Source organism: Sciurus vulgaris (genome assembly GCF_902686455.1).
Source record: "Sciurus vulgaris genome assembly, chromosome: 11".
Taxonomy (NCBI): Eukaryota; Metazoa; Chordata; class Mammalia; order Rodentia; family Sciuridae; genus Sciurus; species Sciurus vulgaris.
Genome location: NC_136472.1, coordinates 122,041,674 through 122,056,161, shown reverse-complemented (window position 1 = coordinate 122,056,161; position 14,488 = coordinate 122,041,674). Strand labels below are relative to the sequence as shown.

Genomic DNA, 14,488 nt, shown 5'->3' with positions numbered 1-14,488 from the left:
AATAAAATCTATAGTTTTGTAGAATGAAAAATTTAGCATGTTGTTAGTATTAGATCAGTATATAATATACATTTCAATCTTTTAGGTCAGAGTATATAAGCAAATATATAATTTTAAAATGCCTTTTTACAGTAGCAACAAAATATGAAGTACTAAGGAATAAATCTAATAAAAGATGAAACTAACCAATATGGAAAGGATATATCTTTATTGAGACACATTTAAAGATATAAATGGAGACAAACCATTTTTATAGCTATAAAGGTTCTATCATCAAAACATCTGTTCTCCCTAAATAAATCCAATTCAATGTAAGTTCAATAAAAGTACACTCACAGGCTTTTTCCTGGAACCTGAAAAACTGAAGAAACAAAGAGTAAAGGAATCAGAAAAGTCAAAGTAATATAGATGAATAAAAACAGCTGGGAGAATTGACTGAAAGCCTATAAAAGTTGATTAAAATATTAAGACAGTTTGGCACCAAGACATGAAGGGACAAATATAGGAGAATGACAATGTCATTCTGTAAATGTAACTTGATGGTTAAATGCCCCTGGGTTTGATGCCCAGTATTGTGCAAAAAAAATTATTTTTATTTTCAGTAAAAGAGGAGTTCTAATGAAAGAAGAGGCACAGAAGTACACATTGGGGGAAACAATGAAATTCATTTCAGTTCAATAACAAACTTATTGAGAACAGATAAATGAAACCCTGTCTGTCCTGCAAGGAACAGTCTGCTGCATCAGCTCCAACCAGAGCCAGGCCTCTGATGGGGTTTGCAATTACCACAGGATCAGAAGTTTTTTGTTCTTTGTTTTTTAGGTGCTGGGGAGAGAACCCAGGGCAACAGGCATGCTAGGCAAGCACTCTACCATGTGCTACATCCCCAGCCCAGATCAGTGGACTTTTGACCCAGGTAAAGGTTGAGCCCTGAGCCCTGGCTTTCCTTCTCTGGCTTCCCCACACAGTTCTTCCATCTCCTGTACATTCAGAATGGCTTCTAGGTTTGTTTCTTTTTTGGTGCTGGAGATCAAACCCAGGGCCTCATGCATGCTAGGCACATGCTGTACCCCTGAGCTACATCTGCAACCCTAGATTTGCATCTAATGGCACTTGTGTAATAAATAAAGCACAGTTCTGACTGCACCTTTCATCCAGCTTTTTGAAGTGAGAGAACATGTCTTTTTGAAGTGAGAAGTGTCCATGTCTCTGGGAGAGAACAGCAGAGAGAACAGCAGTAGTGTGTATGAAGGACTTGATATCCGTTGCTTTCTTCTGATGCCTGTTTCAGGGCTTCTCCAGGCAACTGGGAAGAGCATCCATGCTGAGACCTGCAGTCTAGGCTTCCAGCTCATTGATAGTTACATGCTTTAGGAAGGTTGCCTATCTACACCAGTGCCCAGTTCCAGGGAAGGAGACAGGTATGTGCGAGGCTTCCTGTCCGGTTAGGCAGCAGGCAAAACACTGCTGACCCTGCTGGTACCAGCACCTCATACCAACTTCTATTTCTGGCTTCCTGGGGGATTCCCCTGCTTCCTCATGGTCTTCCTTGGGGAGTCCCCAGCTTCCTTGTGGCCTTCCTGGGACAGTCCCTGACTTCCCCATGACCTTCCTGGGGAGCCCACAGTAATAGAAGCCTGATGGGCAGTCTGATCCCAGGGTCACTACAAAGTGCTGCAGACTGTCTCCTGATTCCTCGTTACATCTGCTTGAATCCGAGGCCCTATATGGGCTATGTCCAGCTTTATTCCAACTTCCTGGGTCCCATGGTAATATAAGAAGTGTCAACCGAGTGTTTGCAGATCTGAAAGAGACCAAACAGAATCATAGGAATTGTCACTCTCCTCAAACACATTGTCTTTGTTACTCCCCTTCTGGTCCCTGTGTCTTCATTTTCTTTTTATTGTATCTTCTCTACCCACTATAATATAATTGTCCCTCCCCTGCGTATACTTATTGTATGCAATTCGTTCCAATTATTTTGCCCCTTTTTGCCTTATTAAACTGATATCTCTCCTGGCATCTGCCTAGCTCTTGGTAGACATCTCCAACCCAATCTGAGAGAGAAACTACATACTATTACTACCAGCTAATAGATACAGAGGATTTGATATGTGCTAAGCCCTGCCTGTAATGAATACTTAACATGTACCAGGTAATGTTCTGAACACTAATTGAGTATATATACTATTCTTTTTTTTTTTTAAGTTATGGGGGTTGAACCCTGGGGCACTTAACTACTAAGCTCCATCTCCAGCCCTTTTCATTTTTTACTTTGAGACGGGGTTTCACTAAATTGCTTAGGGACTTGCTAAGTTGCTGAGGCTGACCTCTAACTTATTCCTCTTGCCTCAGCCTCCCAAGTCACTGGGCTTACCTGCCCACCACGCTCAGCTGCACAATTCTTATTTTACAGTAGTGGAAACCTGATGAGCAATAAGAAAATTGAGGCACCCGGAGGTTAAGTAACTTGTCTATGGGAGTAACTTCTCACATGGTCATAGGTGAAGGAGCCAGGATCCAAACCCAGTCTTTTCCAAAGCCTGTACTTTAAACTACTAGGAGCTATAGTGGCTGTCTCCTAAAGGCCAATGTAGATCAGATTCTGAGGTTGACTCCCCTTCCCTTCATCCATCCTCCCATAGCTTACAACGCATGACAGCTTCCTTGACTTGGTGAAAGCCACGATTAGGACCTCTGCCATCCACATAGTACATGAATCGGAGCTCAGGGGGGTAGGCTTCTCTGGTCAGGCCAGTCAGCAAGGGGATGGTGCAGCCCTCAGCCCCTGGGGCCTCCGTCAAGGCCTGCAGCATCTGGTACTTGCACCAAGGGTCGTGAAGGAAGCCTGGGGTGATAAGCAGCACACGACAGTGACTACTGCTCAGTGCTTGGCACAGCTCAGATACAATGGCGCCACCTGGGGTTGCGTCCCTGAGTTGCAGGAAGCAGCGCAGGCTGGCAGTGCTGCTCTCCAGGTAGGCGACCAGTTCCTGGGCAACTAGCAGGTCCTCCTCACTGTGGCACACACAGACGTCATAGGCTTTGCTCCAGCGGCCACTGCTGCTGCTCGTGTCCATGTGTGTTGATGGTGGGTTGGGAGACATGACTGAATTAAGGTATGGGGCTGGGTGGCTGTCCCGTGAGGCTGGCTGGGAATCATCACTGGAGTAGTTTTCTGGGTTAACAGGCATCTTCTTGGGCTTCTTCAACAGGGTCTGCCTGAACCAATCTGTAGTGGGGGAAACATACTGCTCAGGCCTACAGCTTTCCAGGCTACCTCCTCAGGCAAGACTCCTGTCTGCTCCCTGAACTGGGAAACACTGTACTCTCAGATTTAGGTCTGCTAATTTGGTACATCCTTTAGGCCTTGCCTAGGAGTTCCTTCTATCTTTAAAGGGTCCAAGAATATATGAGAACTCTAAAATCCTATGTGGAAGTTTTTATCAGCCTAAGAGATGACCTTAACCAGGTGAGGAATGTACAACAGGGGGATCCTGTGGCCTCTGATGGAAGTGTGTAGCGCTTAGGTAGGCCTGGGTACAAAACGTGGTTTCAGCTACAAATGAGGCTGAGCCAGGAGATCACTTGAGCCCAGGAGTTTGATTCCAGCCTGGACAACAATTAGACACTGTCTCAAAAACAAGAAAAAAAAAAAAAAAAGATTACCTTGCCCTTAGATATCTAATATCCCTTAAGTAGAATGTTTCACTAGAACTAACTGGTCAGCCATCTGCATATAGAGCTATGTATGCTGGTAAGGATCAACCTGTCCTAAACCCCACTTCTAGCACTGAGATGAGGTGGCTTTAGGTTAGGGCAGGATGCCCATTATGAAAGGGAAAGGGCAAGGAGACTGGCATCTGTTTGGCTCCAAGAAATCCTAGACTGTTTCTAAGTAGACAACGTGAACCTGTGGGAGAGCTGCTGTTCAGAGCTCCAGAAGAGCAGAGGGCTTAGAGGTTCAAAACCTACACTTTGGAGCCAAGCACATAGATTTGATTTTGTCCCTTCTGCTTGCTTTTTCTAAAACCTTAAGCAGGTTAGTCTAGATCTCTATTTCCTTTATCTGCAAAATGGGTTCATTTTAGTTGTTGAAGTTTAACTGAGATAATTCAGTATCTGGTATATTATAAGTACTCCATAATGATATTAAAACTCAGCTAGCTATTGATGAGGACAGACTGGTGTTTTGGGGATTAGTTAGTTCATTTTTTCTTTTTCTGGTCCCTTCTTCCAAGGTTCTGGAATAAAGATTTGCATGAAAAGAGTCACATAAGCATTTAGCCTAATGATTTCTAGGCTAGGAAAATTGGGTAAGCAAGCTGGAAAACCTTTGAGCCAAAACGATTGAAGGACCCACAAAAGAATTCACTGATGGGTGTCTCTCTCCTCACTCTCCACAAAGCATGGGCACTGAAGTCTAAGGAGGAGCTTTGCCCCATCATCAGCCTTCCTGTGTTTAGACCAGGCAGGCCTCCCACCTCGCCAATATGGGGACTGAGGACTACACTCTTTTTTTTTTTTTTTTTTTTTTTGGTGCTGGGGGTTGAACCCAGGGCCTTGTGCTTACAAGGCAAGCACTCTACCAACTGAGCTATCTCCCCAGCCCAGGACTACACTCTTTAGGAGCAAGAACAGAAGTAGGAATCTGGTTCCACTCACCAGCCATCTTGCCCAGAGGCTTCTTGGACTGGGATTGAGGAGCAGGGAGGGAGGTCGATGATGCCATAATGTTGGGCTCAAAACTAACCCCATGAGACTGGGCATTAGTGAAGCAGTAGAAGGGGGAGACCCAGTCTTGACCTCATGGAACAGCCATCCTAAAAGGGATAGAAAAAGAGAATCACAAAAGTTGCACCTACCTTACTCCCAGTCCCAGCGTGTGGGCTCCTGGAAATTCTGCCACTCTGCTAATGCCTAAACAGGTCCTAATCATGAGACTAGGGAAAGACAACACTGATTTAGAGCTGGTTTCTGAATAAACCAGGATTTGTGTTGTATACTCAGAATTACAGGGTATGAATTCAGCATGACTAGCAAAGTGACTGTTCTCTGCCCCATCTGGCTAGGAGTGCATTTGGAATCTGGGGTGGCATAGCTGGCAGGCAACTCTTTAGAGGCACTTCTGTGTAAATGCTGAAATGGGAGGACAGCTGGTATTTAAACAGAAAATGATGTGTCCAGGTAGATAGATGCTGGGGCATAGAAAACGAGAACATGTGGGTTCCTTGGGATACTTCCTCCCAGTCTGCTTTCCCTCAAAGCCCCCGTTCTTCTACCCATACAGTCTTCAGATCAGGGAAAAAAATGTCATGAAGTGGTGAAGGCTGCACTCTGCAGGCATTGTGCCTAGATTCTCATTTCTTGTTAATGGTGGCCTTCAGCAATCTTGCTAAGCTTCAGTGTCTCCATCTGTGAAATGGGAATACTGTAATGCTAGAAACTTTCTTGGCATTATTGTGAGAATTAAATAAGATAATTTATGTAAATGCCGATGATATCTGACATATAATAAATGCTCAGAAAATGTTGTGGGTTTGCATGTCTTTAAAATAATCTAAGCTGGGTATAGTTGTGCAACACCTTAATCCCAGTGACTCAGAAGGCTAAGGCAGGGGAGACTGAAGCAGGAGGATTGTAAATTCAAGGTGAGTCATAGCACCTTAGCAAGACCCTGTCTTAAAAAAAAACAACAAAAATGGGAATGTAGAATGTAACTTAGTGGTAAATGTCCCTGGGTTCAATCCCTGGGGAAAAAAAAAAAATGGTGCTGGAGGCTCTCTCAGCCTAGGTTTATGGGAAAAACTGTGGCTCAGAGCCCACCCTGGTACAGGGGGAATCACAGAATTCTAGAGATACTTCTTCAGATGAAGGGCTGGTAGACAGCTTGGTTCTGGACCTACAGAGTAACAGGCAGAGCGCTGTTTTCTCATTCTTTGTCAGATTTTGAGAGGTCAAAGAAAAGTTCCCTTTGGGAACTCCCACAGAAACAAACTGAATTTTTAGACACATTGCAATACCGAGATTTTCATATTTAATGACTGTCACTGTTAGACATTAATGCTCTGTTTACATGGTAAACACTATTATACTAAACTGATGACTAAGACCAGAGATGCTGATGACTGATAAACATTTATCACAGTTTAAGAAAAAAAATCACACTGCAGCAACAAAAGGGGCAGAAAGAAGAGTTGGAATGAGTGCAGGAACCAAAGATGATGTTTGAAAGAAAAAGGAAGATTTAAGTATTAAATTGCAAAAGGACATGAAAAGTAGACTATCTGTGTGCGTGAGTTCCTTTCCCTTCCTGATATCCTTGGGATTTCAGACAACTTAGGTGGCAGGCAGCAGCTACGGCAGGGCTTTATACCATTGTTAGGTTTTGAAATTCTTTTCCTGCTCAAGGGTTGCCTTCTCTGTACATTTTTTTTTAAGGTTCTATACATCTTTATGTAACTATTTAAGATGTCTTTTTCCCCCTAGCAGTAGACATAAAGTCACTTGGTTTTTATATTGCTTAAATATTTTTTGTTTTAATTTTAAAATTATTTGGCCTTGGTAGATTTACAAACTAGAGAATCATTCAATTTTTAAAATGATATTTTAAAAGTTAAAAGTAAACATAATATGTTAATCTAATTAACATGTTGATTCATTTTTAAATTTTATGAAATGACTTGCCCTTTTGGCCACACATCCTGATTTTGGGTAACTGCCTTTTTCATTGCTTAAGAAGAAATGCAGGGCTGGGGGTGTTGCTGAGTGGTGCAGTACTTGCCTAGCAGGCATGAAGGTCCAAATTTAATTCCCAGTACCACAAAGAACAGGCAGCAACAACAATAACAGAAAAAGAAGAAATTCAGTTGTCCAACAGCATATGCTATTGGAAGTGAGGTAATCCCCTGTGGATATCATTATGCAGAAATTTAAGCACAGAAAATAACAGCATCTTTGACAGGATAATTGAGCAAGATGGCAGGTCACTTCCAGTAAACACATATAATGTTTACTTCCTGCAGTCTAAAACCTCATGCACCTTCCTTGTTTCTTGTCAGTTCTTGTACAGCCAGGGCTGTTCAGCAATCACATACTCTAACCCTGCTTTAATCTTTATAAGACTTTATAGTAGTCATCATATATCAAGATATAGTTGTCAAGCAGATATCAGCTAATTAACCCAGAGCTCCAACTGAAAGGTCTAATCACTAGTTGTGTCTATTCTCTGATTTCCTGGGTGGCCTCAGATGTAGTTACTTTCTTGTGCTTTTAAAAAATTTCATAAAACAGAACAACATGCCAATAGGGTGGCATATACCTATATTCCCAGAGACTCAGGAGCTAAGGCAAAGGATGGCAATTTTGAGGCCAGCTGGGCAATGTAGAAGACCCTTAGCAATTTAATGAGACCCTATCTCAAAAAATAAAAATAACTGGGAATGTAGCTCAGTGGTAGCTGGGTTCAATCACTAGTACCAAAAAACAGAATGGTGTATACCCCAAATACCCATTTTGTATACAATAACAAAGACTTGATAGAAAACGAATAAAGAGCTTCAAAAAAGGTGCAGCATGGTACCTTTAGTGCCTTCCAGAATGTTCTTTCCACTATTATATTAGCAACTTAGGAGAAGGAAGTGTTTTGAAGTTTCACTGTATAAAATCCAAAGTGAATTAAGTGTTCTCCAGTCTTTTAACTGGTCTCCAATTTCTGTTATATAGGGGATGTACTGAAACTATGAAGACATACAATTAGAACATGTATCTTTTATAATTCATACTAGACTGCCATTAAGCTTGAATCACTATCTATAGTAGACAGAACAGTTGTCCTCCAAAGATGTCTATATCCAAAACCCTGGCACTGTGAATATTATTTTAAACGGCAGAAGGGGACTTTGCAGATGTGATTAAGGCTCTTGAGATGGGAAGAGTGTCCTTGATTACTTAAAGGGGCCCAGTGTAATCACCAGGACCCTTATAAGAGGAAGCAGGAGGATCAGTCAGGTGAAGGAGCTGTGACCACAGAAGCAGAGTTGGTGTGATGTGAAGTCACAAGCAGGGGAATGTGGGCAGACTCTAGAAGACGGAAAAGGTGAGTGTGCATTCTCCCCCAAAGGGAATGTAGCCTTGCTGATGCATTTTAGACTTCCAGCCTCCAGAACTGTGAGATAATAAATGTGTGTTGTGTGAAGCCAGAATTCTTGTGGTGATTTGTTACAGCAGTAATAGAAAATGAATACACTGTCTCTGATCAAACATCAGGCTAGTGAAAGAAGAAAGCATTGGATTTAAGTTAAATGCCCAAAACAGATCTGTTTAAAGGTTTAAATTGTTTGAAAGTTTTTACATCTTTAAATGGACAAACTATTATTTACACTTCACTTTGATTTTAAGAATTTGGGAGGATGACAAGTTCAAAGCCAGCCTCAGCAAAAGCAAGGTACTAAGCAACTCAGTGAGACCCTGTTGCTAATAAAATACAAAATAGGGCTGGGGATGCAGCTCAGTGGTCAAGTGTCGCTGAGTTCAATCCCTGGTACCCTCTACCCATCAAAAAAAAGAATTCTGGCTTCAATCCCAGTACAGTGGTACATACTTGTAATCCCAGCTACTCAGGAGGCTGAGGATCACAAGTTTGATGTCCATTTTGACAATTTAGCAAGACCCTGTCTCAAATTTTATTTATTGATTTATTATTTTTACTACTACTACTACTACTACTACTACTACTATTATTATTATTATTTTGGTGCTGAGGATTGAACCCAGGGCTTTGTGCATGCTAGGCGAGCAACAAGACCCTGTCTCCAAATAAAAAACCAAGAGCCAGGTGTGGTGGTGCACACCTGTAATCCCAGTGACTTGGGAGGCTGAGGTAGGAGGATCATAAATTTGAGGCCAGCCTTAAGAATTTAGCAATACCCTTTCTCAAGACAAAAAATAAAGAGTGGGTGTGGTGGTGCGTGCCTATAATCCCATTGACTTGGGAGGCTGAGTCAGGAGGATCACAATTTCAAAGCCAGCCTTAGCAATTTAGCAAGGACCCAAGCAACTTAATGAGACCGTGTCTCAAAATAAAAATAAATAAATAAATAAAACAGGTTGGGGATGTGGCTCAGTGGTTAAGCATTACTGGGTTCAATCCAAATAATAATAATAATAATATAATAAAAAGAGATAGGAATGTAGCTCAGAGGTAGAGTGCCACTGGGTTCAACCCCAGAACCACAGATAAGTTAATTAAAGAGCTGGTGATATAGATCAGTAGCACACTTCTCTAGCATGCATAAGGCCCTGGGTTCAATTCTTAGCACTGCAAAAATTCTTCTTTAAAAATTTTGTTTTCAACAAGCTACACTGTTCTCAAATACTTGCTCAAACATTTGTCTGGGCAGGATTCACTGGGGCTTGTAAGACTAAACATAATTCACTTACAACTTTTTTTTTTGGGCAATTTACCACTGAGCTATATCCCCAACCCTTTTTAATATTTTTTTTCTTTTCTTTTCTTTTTTTTTTGAGGCTGGATCTCACTAAGTTGCTTACGGCCTTGCTAAATTGCTGATGCTCGCCTTGAACTTGCAATTCATTTGTGTCAGCTTCTTGAGCCACTGGGATTATAAGCATGTACTACTGCACCCAGCTACTTACAGCTTTTTAAAGTGTTTCTCAAAGAGCGGTTTGTAGACTGTGGGGGACAGACCCTAGGGTGGCTCCCATGTTCTCATGTTTAAGTATGGGAACCATGACTTAACACTTTTTGTGTTTTGTTATTTGAGTAATTTTTTTCTTCTTTTTTGTGCTTGGGATTGAACGCAGGGCACTTTATCACTAAGCCACATTTATTTTTTATTTTGATACAGGATCTTGTTGAATTGATCAGGGCCTCACTAAATTGCTGAGGCTGGCCTTGAACTTGCAATCCTCCTGCTCAATCTCCTGAGTCACTGGTATTACAGGGGTGCGCCACCCTGCTCAACTTTTTTAGTAGTTTTGAGGCACAGTCTGGCTACATTGCCTATGTTGTCCAGGCTAGCTTTGAATTCATGATTCTTCTGCCTCAGTCTCTGGAGTAGCTTGGATTAAAGGCTTGTGCCACCACTCTTAACACCCATGTCTTCTAATCAACAAAACATGGCAAAGGTGATAGAACGTCACTTACATGATGACATATAAGTTTATGTCTACATATACACATATCACATATAAGATTTACATAGATTACACATGAATATTATGTGTGAGTGCAGATGAGAGAGAAGCCCTTGCTGTCTGAAAAAGACTTTGCCATGTTATGAGTGGACCATGTGTGAAGGAACTGTGGGCAGCCTCTGGTTGCTGAGAGTGGTTCCCAGCTGACAACTCGCAAGAAAATGAACCTCAACCCTACAATTACAAAAAGATAAATTCAAGCAACAAAGTGAAGGGGCTTACAAGTGGGTCTTTTCCCACTTGAGCCTCTGCTAACTCCAGAGCTCCAGGGATACCTGGACTATAGCTGGGTGAAACCCTAAGCAGAGGATCCAGTTAAGTCTTGTTTGGTCCCTTAAGCCACAGAAACTTAATAAATAATAATAAATCAGGAACTAACTGAATGTTAGTTTACAATGCCAGGTTCTGTGCCCCATCTGAATATAATCCCTGGGTATGAGGTTTGGGCTTCTGCATTTTAAACTAGAACCTCAGGATTCTAACGTACCTAAGAATTGGTCCTGTGGGTCCATTAAATGAAACTGCATATCATCAGTTCCTCTGTAGCTCTTTAAAAAAACAGATTCCCCCTGGGGCACAGTGGTATACACCTGTAATCCCAGAGGCTCAGGGAGTCTCACAAGCTCAAGGTCAGCCTCAACCACTTAGTGAGGCCCTAAGCAACTTAGGGAGAACTTGTTTCAAAAAATAGAAAGAGTTGGGGATGCAGCTCAGTGGTAAATTGCCCTGAGTTTAATCTCCAGTACCCAAAAACTAAACACACACAAACACATTTTCCTGGAGGTTTGTACTCAGAGCTTCAGAAGTAACGCCCAAGAATCAATTTTGTAAGCGCTCCCCAGGAATTTTTGGTACAAAGAAAGAACTACTTACTAGATCATGTTACCTATAAGTAGTGAAATAATTTAAAAATGCCTAGCAAATCTTGGGATTGGTTCTGTGAAATTCCAAACTACTGATTTTGCTATAATGTCAAATTTAAGATTGAACTCTGACAGGAAACAGAATTCTGGTTAAATGGAGTCTTATGTATTAAAATAAATCATATTTGATTAATACAAGTCAAAGCACATATACTTTCACCAATATAGTTTGTAAGTTTTGAAGAATCAAAAATGTCAAAAAGTTACTGTCATGTATGACTAAAAAGAACAAATAAAAAGTTAGAAAAAAATGTCAGAAAGTGTACATGTGTGTGAAAAAAAGCACCCATTATTTTAAATTTAAGTATAAAAGTATTGTTACTTTGGGCATTAAAATCTAAAACCTTACCTATATTTTAGTCACATAAAAACAAAGCAATCAAATGGATAGAAAACATTGTAATTAATTTTGCTGTATTTTATATGTGGTACTGTGGATTGAACCCAGGGGCACTTTACCACCTAGTTACATTCCCCAGCACTTTTTATTTTATTTTGAGCCTGGATCTCACTAAATTGCTGAGTAAGGCTGGCCTCAAACTTGTGATTTTCCTGTCTTAGTTTTCCAAGTTCCTGAGATTATAGGTATGTGCCACCATGCCTGGCTCCCAAATAACTACTTGCAATATACTTTTTAAGACGGCTTTGTGCTGATTTTGAATAATATCTAAGCTCATGAGAAACAATGCTGAAATGTGTGATGCCAGAATAATAAAGATTGATTATAAAGTAGTCCATTGGTGGGCAAGGAAAGACAACAGACCAATGGAAGAACAGGGTGTCCTGAAACAGACCCATGTCTTATAATCTCCCGAGTTGTGACAGTGGTGACAGTGTGATGCAGCAGGGGAAGATGGTCTTTTCAATAAATGGGTTAGGTCAACTGAGATAGTCAACTGTGAGAAAAAATGAGTCTCAACCCCACATCTCATACCACATAAAAAATTAATTTCAAATGGGTAGTAGATATAACAATAAAGCTTTTAGAGGAAATTATTTTCTGACTTTGAAGTAAGCAAAGATTTTTTTTTTTTAAACTTGATATAAACAATACAACCATGGGGGAAAGGATAAATTGGAAAACACTGAAATGAAGACTTCTGTTCATCAAAATACATCATTAGGAGTGAAAAGACAATCTACTGAGAAAGAGAAAATACTTAAAAGTACAGAGCTGGGCTGGGAATGTGGCTCAGTGGTAAAGTGCTTATTTGTCATGTATAAGGCTCTGAGTTCAATTCCCATCACCATAAAAAAAAAAAACAGAGCCAATAAATTTCTTGCACCCAAATATTTCAAGAATTCCTACACACTACTAAGAAAAAGAGAGACAATCTATTAGAAAACCAGGCAAGGGTTGGTGGTGCATCTCACTTGGGGTGCAAGAAAGCTGTGCCCACACCACCACCCACAAAAAGAAAAATGGGCAGAATAATTGAACAGGAACTTTTATCAAATGGGATATTCAAAAGGCCAACATACATATAAAAATGTGCACAGTTCATTAGTCATCAGAGAAATGCAAATTAAAATCTCAATCCATCACTGCTACACCCTCAGCAGAGTGGCTGCAGTGAAAAAGATAGTATGGGAATATTGGTAAAGATGTGGAGAAACAGGAATTCACACTCTCCTAGTGGGAGTGTAAACTGAGCACTATATAGTAAAGCAGAATGCACCTGCAGCCAGCAATTCCACTCTTAGTAAGAAGTGTATCCATATGTTCATGAAAACAGAACACAGGAATATCTGCAGCACTATTCAAAATAACCCCAAACTGGGAAACAACAATGCCCATCAGTCCAGTAGGTTAGCTAAATAAGTTGGATAAATAAAACACAATGTAGCCATACAGCAGAATGTTATAAATCAACGAGGCTGAATGAATTTTTGCTAAATGAATTACTGCTAAACACAACCAGGGACAATCTCACAAAACATAGTGTACAATGCCATATCCTGGAGAGTACATAATATATCTCTTCATGGATTGGAAGTCTAAAACCAGGCAAAGCTGTCTTATGGCATCAAAAGCCAGGTTAGTAGCCACCCCTTTAGCCAGAGGCAGAGACTGCAAGTGCCTTATAAGGCTTTAGGGGGTTAGTAAAGGTTTATTGTTCTAGATATAGGTAGCACAGGAAATCATCACTTTGTGAAAAATGATTAAGCCCATGCACTTAGGATCTGTGCACTCTTCCATATGTATATTATGTATCACTTTAAAAATACCTTTATTTTAATTTTATTTATATGTGGGGTTGAGGGTGAAACCCAGTGCCTCACACATGCTAGGCAATCGCTCTACCACTAAGCCATAACACCAGCCCTGTATCATCTTTTTTAATTTTTAAAATTTGTTTTACTTAGTTGTACATGACAGTTGAATGCATTTATACATTTTGATTTTAAAAGTCTAAAATACACACACATACACAAACTGGAAGTGGCTTCCTCTGAGTCACTCCTCACCTCTTATCTCCCTGGGTAAGGTGTCTCAGCTAGAGTCTCCATACTTCCCGTCAGCAGCACTTATCTGGGCATGGATTTCTAATTGACCCGTCTCCATGGGGCCCAACAAGACTGAATTTATCCTGTTCAATGTGTCGCTCGCTCTAGTGTTTGGCACAGTGCCATGGTGGATGTTGCGAAATGACTGGGTCTCACAGGTCCTTAACCCTAAATAAAACCATGTTCTTGCCACAAATCAACCCCAATGCAGACAGGCTGTGACCTCAGCGGAGAAGGATGTAAGAAGACGCAGACAAACAGTCTCTGCAGTTTAAGATCGAAACAACCAGAGTCAGGCTATTCAAGCCCAGTTAAAGGAGAGGAGCCCGGCACCAGCTGCTTTTTGAGACAGAAAAGGTGACAGGTTTCGCGGAGGAACTTCTTAAGGCTGCTTACGCGTTCTGAGTGCTGGAGGCGGCCAGTTGGAAGAACCGGGAGAAGAGAAGGCGGTCACTCCGGGACAGAGGTGCCACAGAGTTGGGACAAGGCCTGGTAGGAAGCAGGATGGTTCTTACGGCTCAAAGTCAGGTCGAGACCCACGGGCCACGGGCTGCCCCGGAGCCCCGAGGCCGATGCGCCTCCTCTCTCCGCCCGCCCGCCGGGCCATTCACCTGCGCTCCAGCCAGGGGCTCGGAAGTCGGCGGCGCGGGCTCCGCCCAGGGAAGTGCAGTGCGGACGACTCCGGAAGCTGGAGCCACCGCCCCTCCTGCCCGTGCCCGCCGTCCTGACCCTGGAAGGCGCTTGCCGCCGCTGACCCGCGAGAGAGCAGCACCAGGCGGCCTCTGGGTTAGCCCGGCCTCGCGAAGGTGGGAAGGTGACTTCCAACGGGCCACTAACCT

The 14,488-nt window shown here is 41.8% G+C and overlaps 1 protein-coding gene across 2 annotated transcripts; it reads right to left on the bottom strand.

Moving 5' to 3' along the window:
* Nucleotides 1-1,196: 1,196 nt before the first annotated feature.
* On the bottom strand, nucleotides 1,197-14,305 carry TIRAP (TIR domain containing adaptor protein). Of its 2 annotated transcripts, none has more exons than XM_079105317.1 (4): nucleotides 14,046-14,305; nucleotides 4,666-4,823; nucleotides 2,651-3,232; nucleotides 1,197-1,804 (listed from the first exon to the last, which is right to left on the bottom strand). In XM_079105317.1, exons 2-4 carry the CDS (start codon nucleotides 4,730-4,732, stop codon nucleotides 1,785-1,787), a joined length of 669 nt encoding a protein of 222 aa, XP_078961443.1. In that variant the 5' UTR covers nucleotides 4,733-4,823; nucleotides 14,046-14,305; the 3' UTR covers nucleotides 1,197-1,784. The 2 variants fall into 2 exon arrangements, with proteins under 2 accessions (XP_078961443.1, XP_078961444.1); XM_079105318.1 differs by having other exon boundaries at nucleotides 14,165-14,295.
* Between the last annotated feature and the right edge of the window lie 183 nt (nucleotides 14,306-14,488).

Excerpts from the sequence above, each read along its gene's own strand:
- TIRAP (XM_079105317.1), bottom strand. The coding sequence starts at position 4,732 with ATGGCATCATCGACCTCCCTCCCTGCTCCTCAATCCCAGTCCAAGAAG. Across the intron at positions 3,233-4,665 it reads GCCTCTGGGCAAGATGGCTG|ATTGGTTCAGGCAGACCCTG; the intron begins GTGAGTGGAACC and ends CCCCCACTACAG. Across the intron at positions 1,805-2,650 it reads CAAGGAAGCTGTCATGCGTT|ATCTGCAAACACTCGGTTGA; the intron begins GTAAGCTATGGG and ends GGTCTCTTTCAG.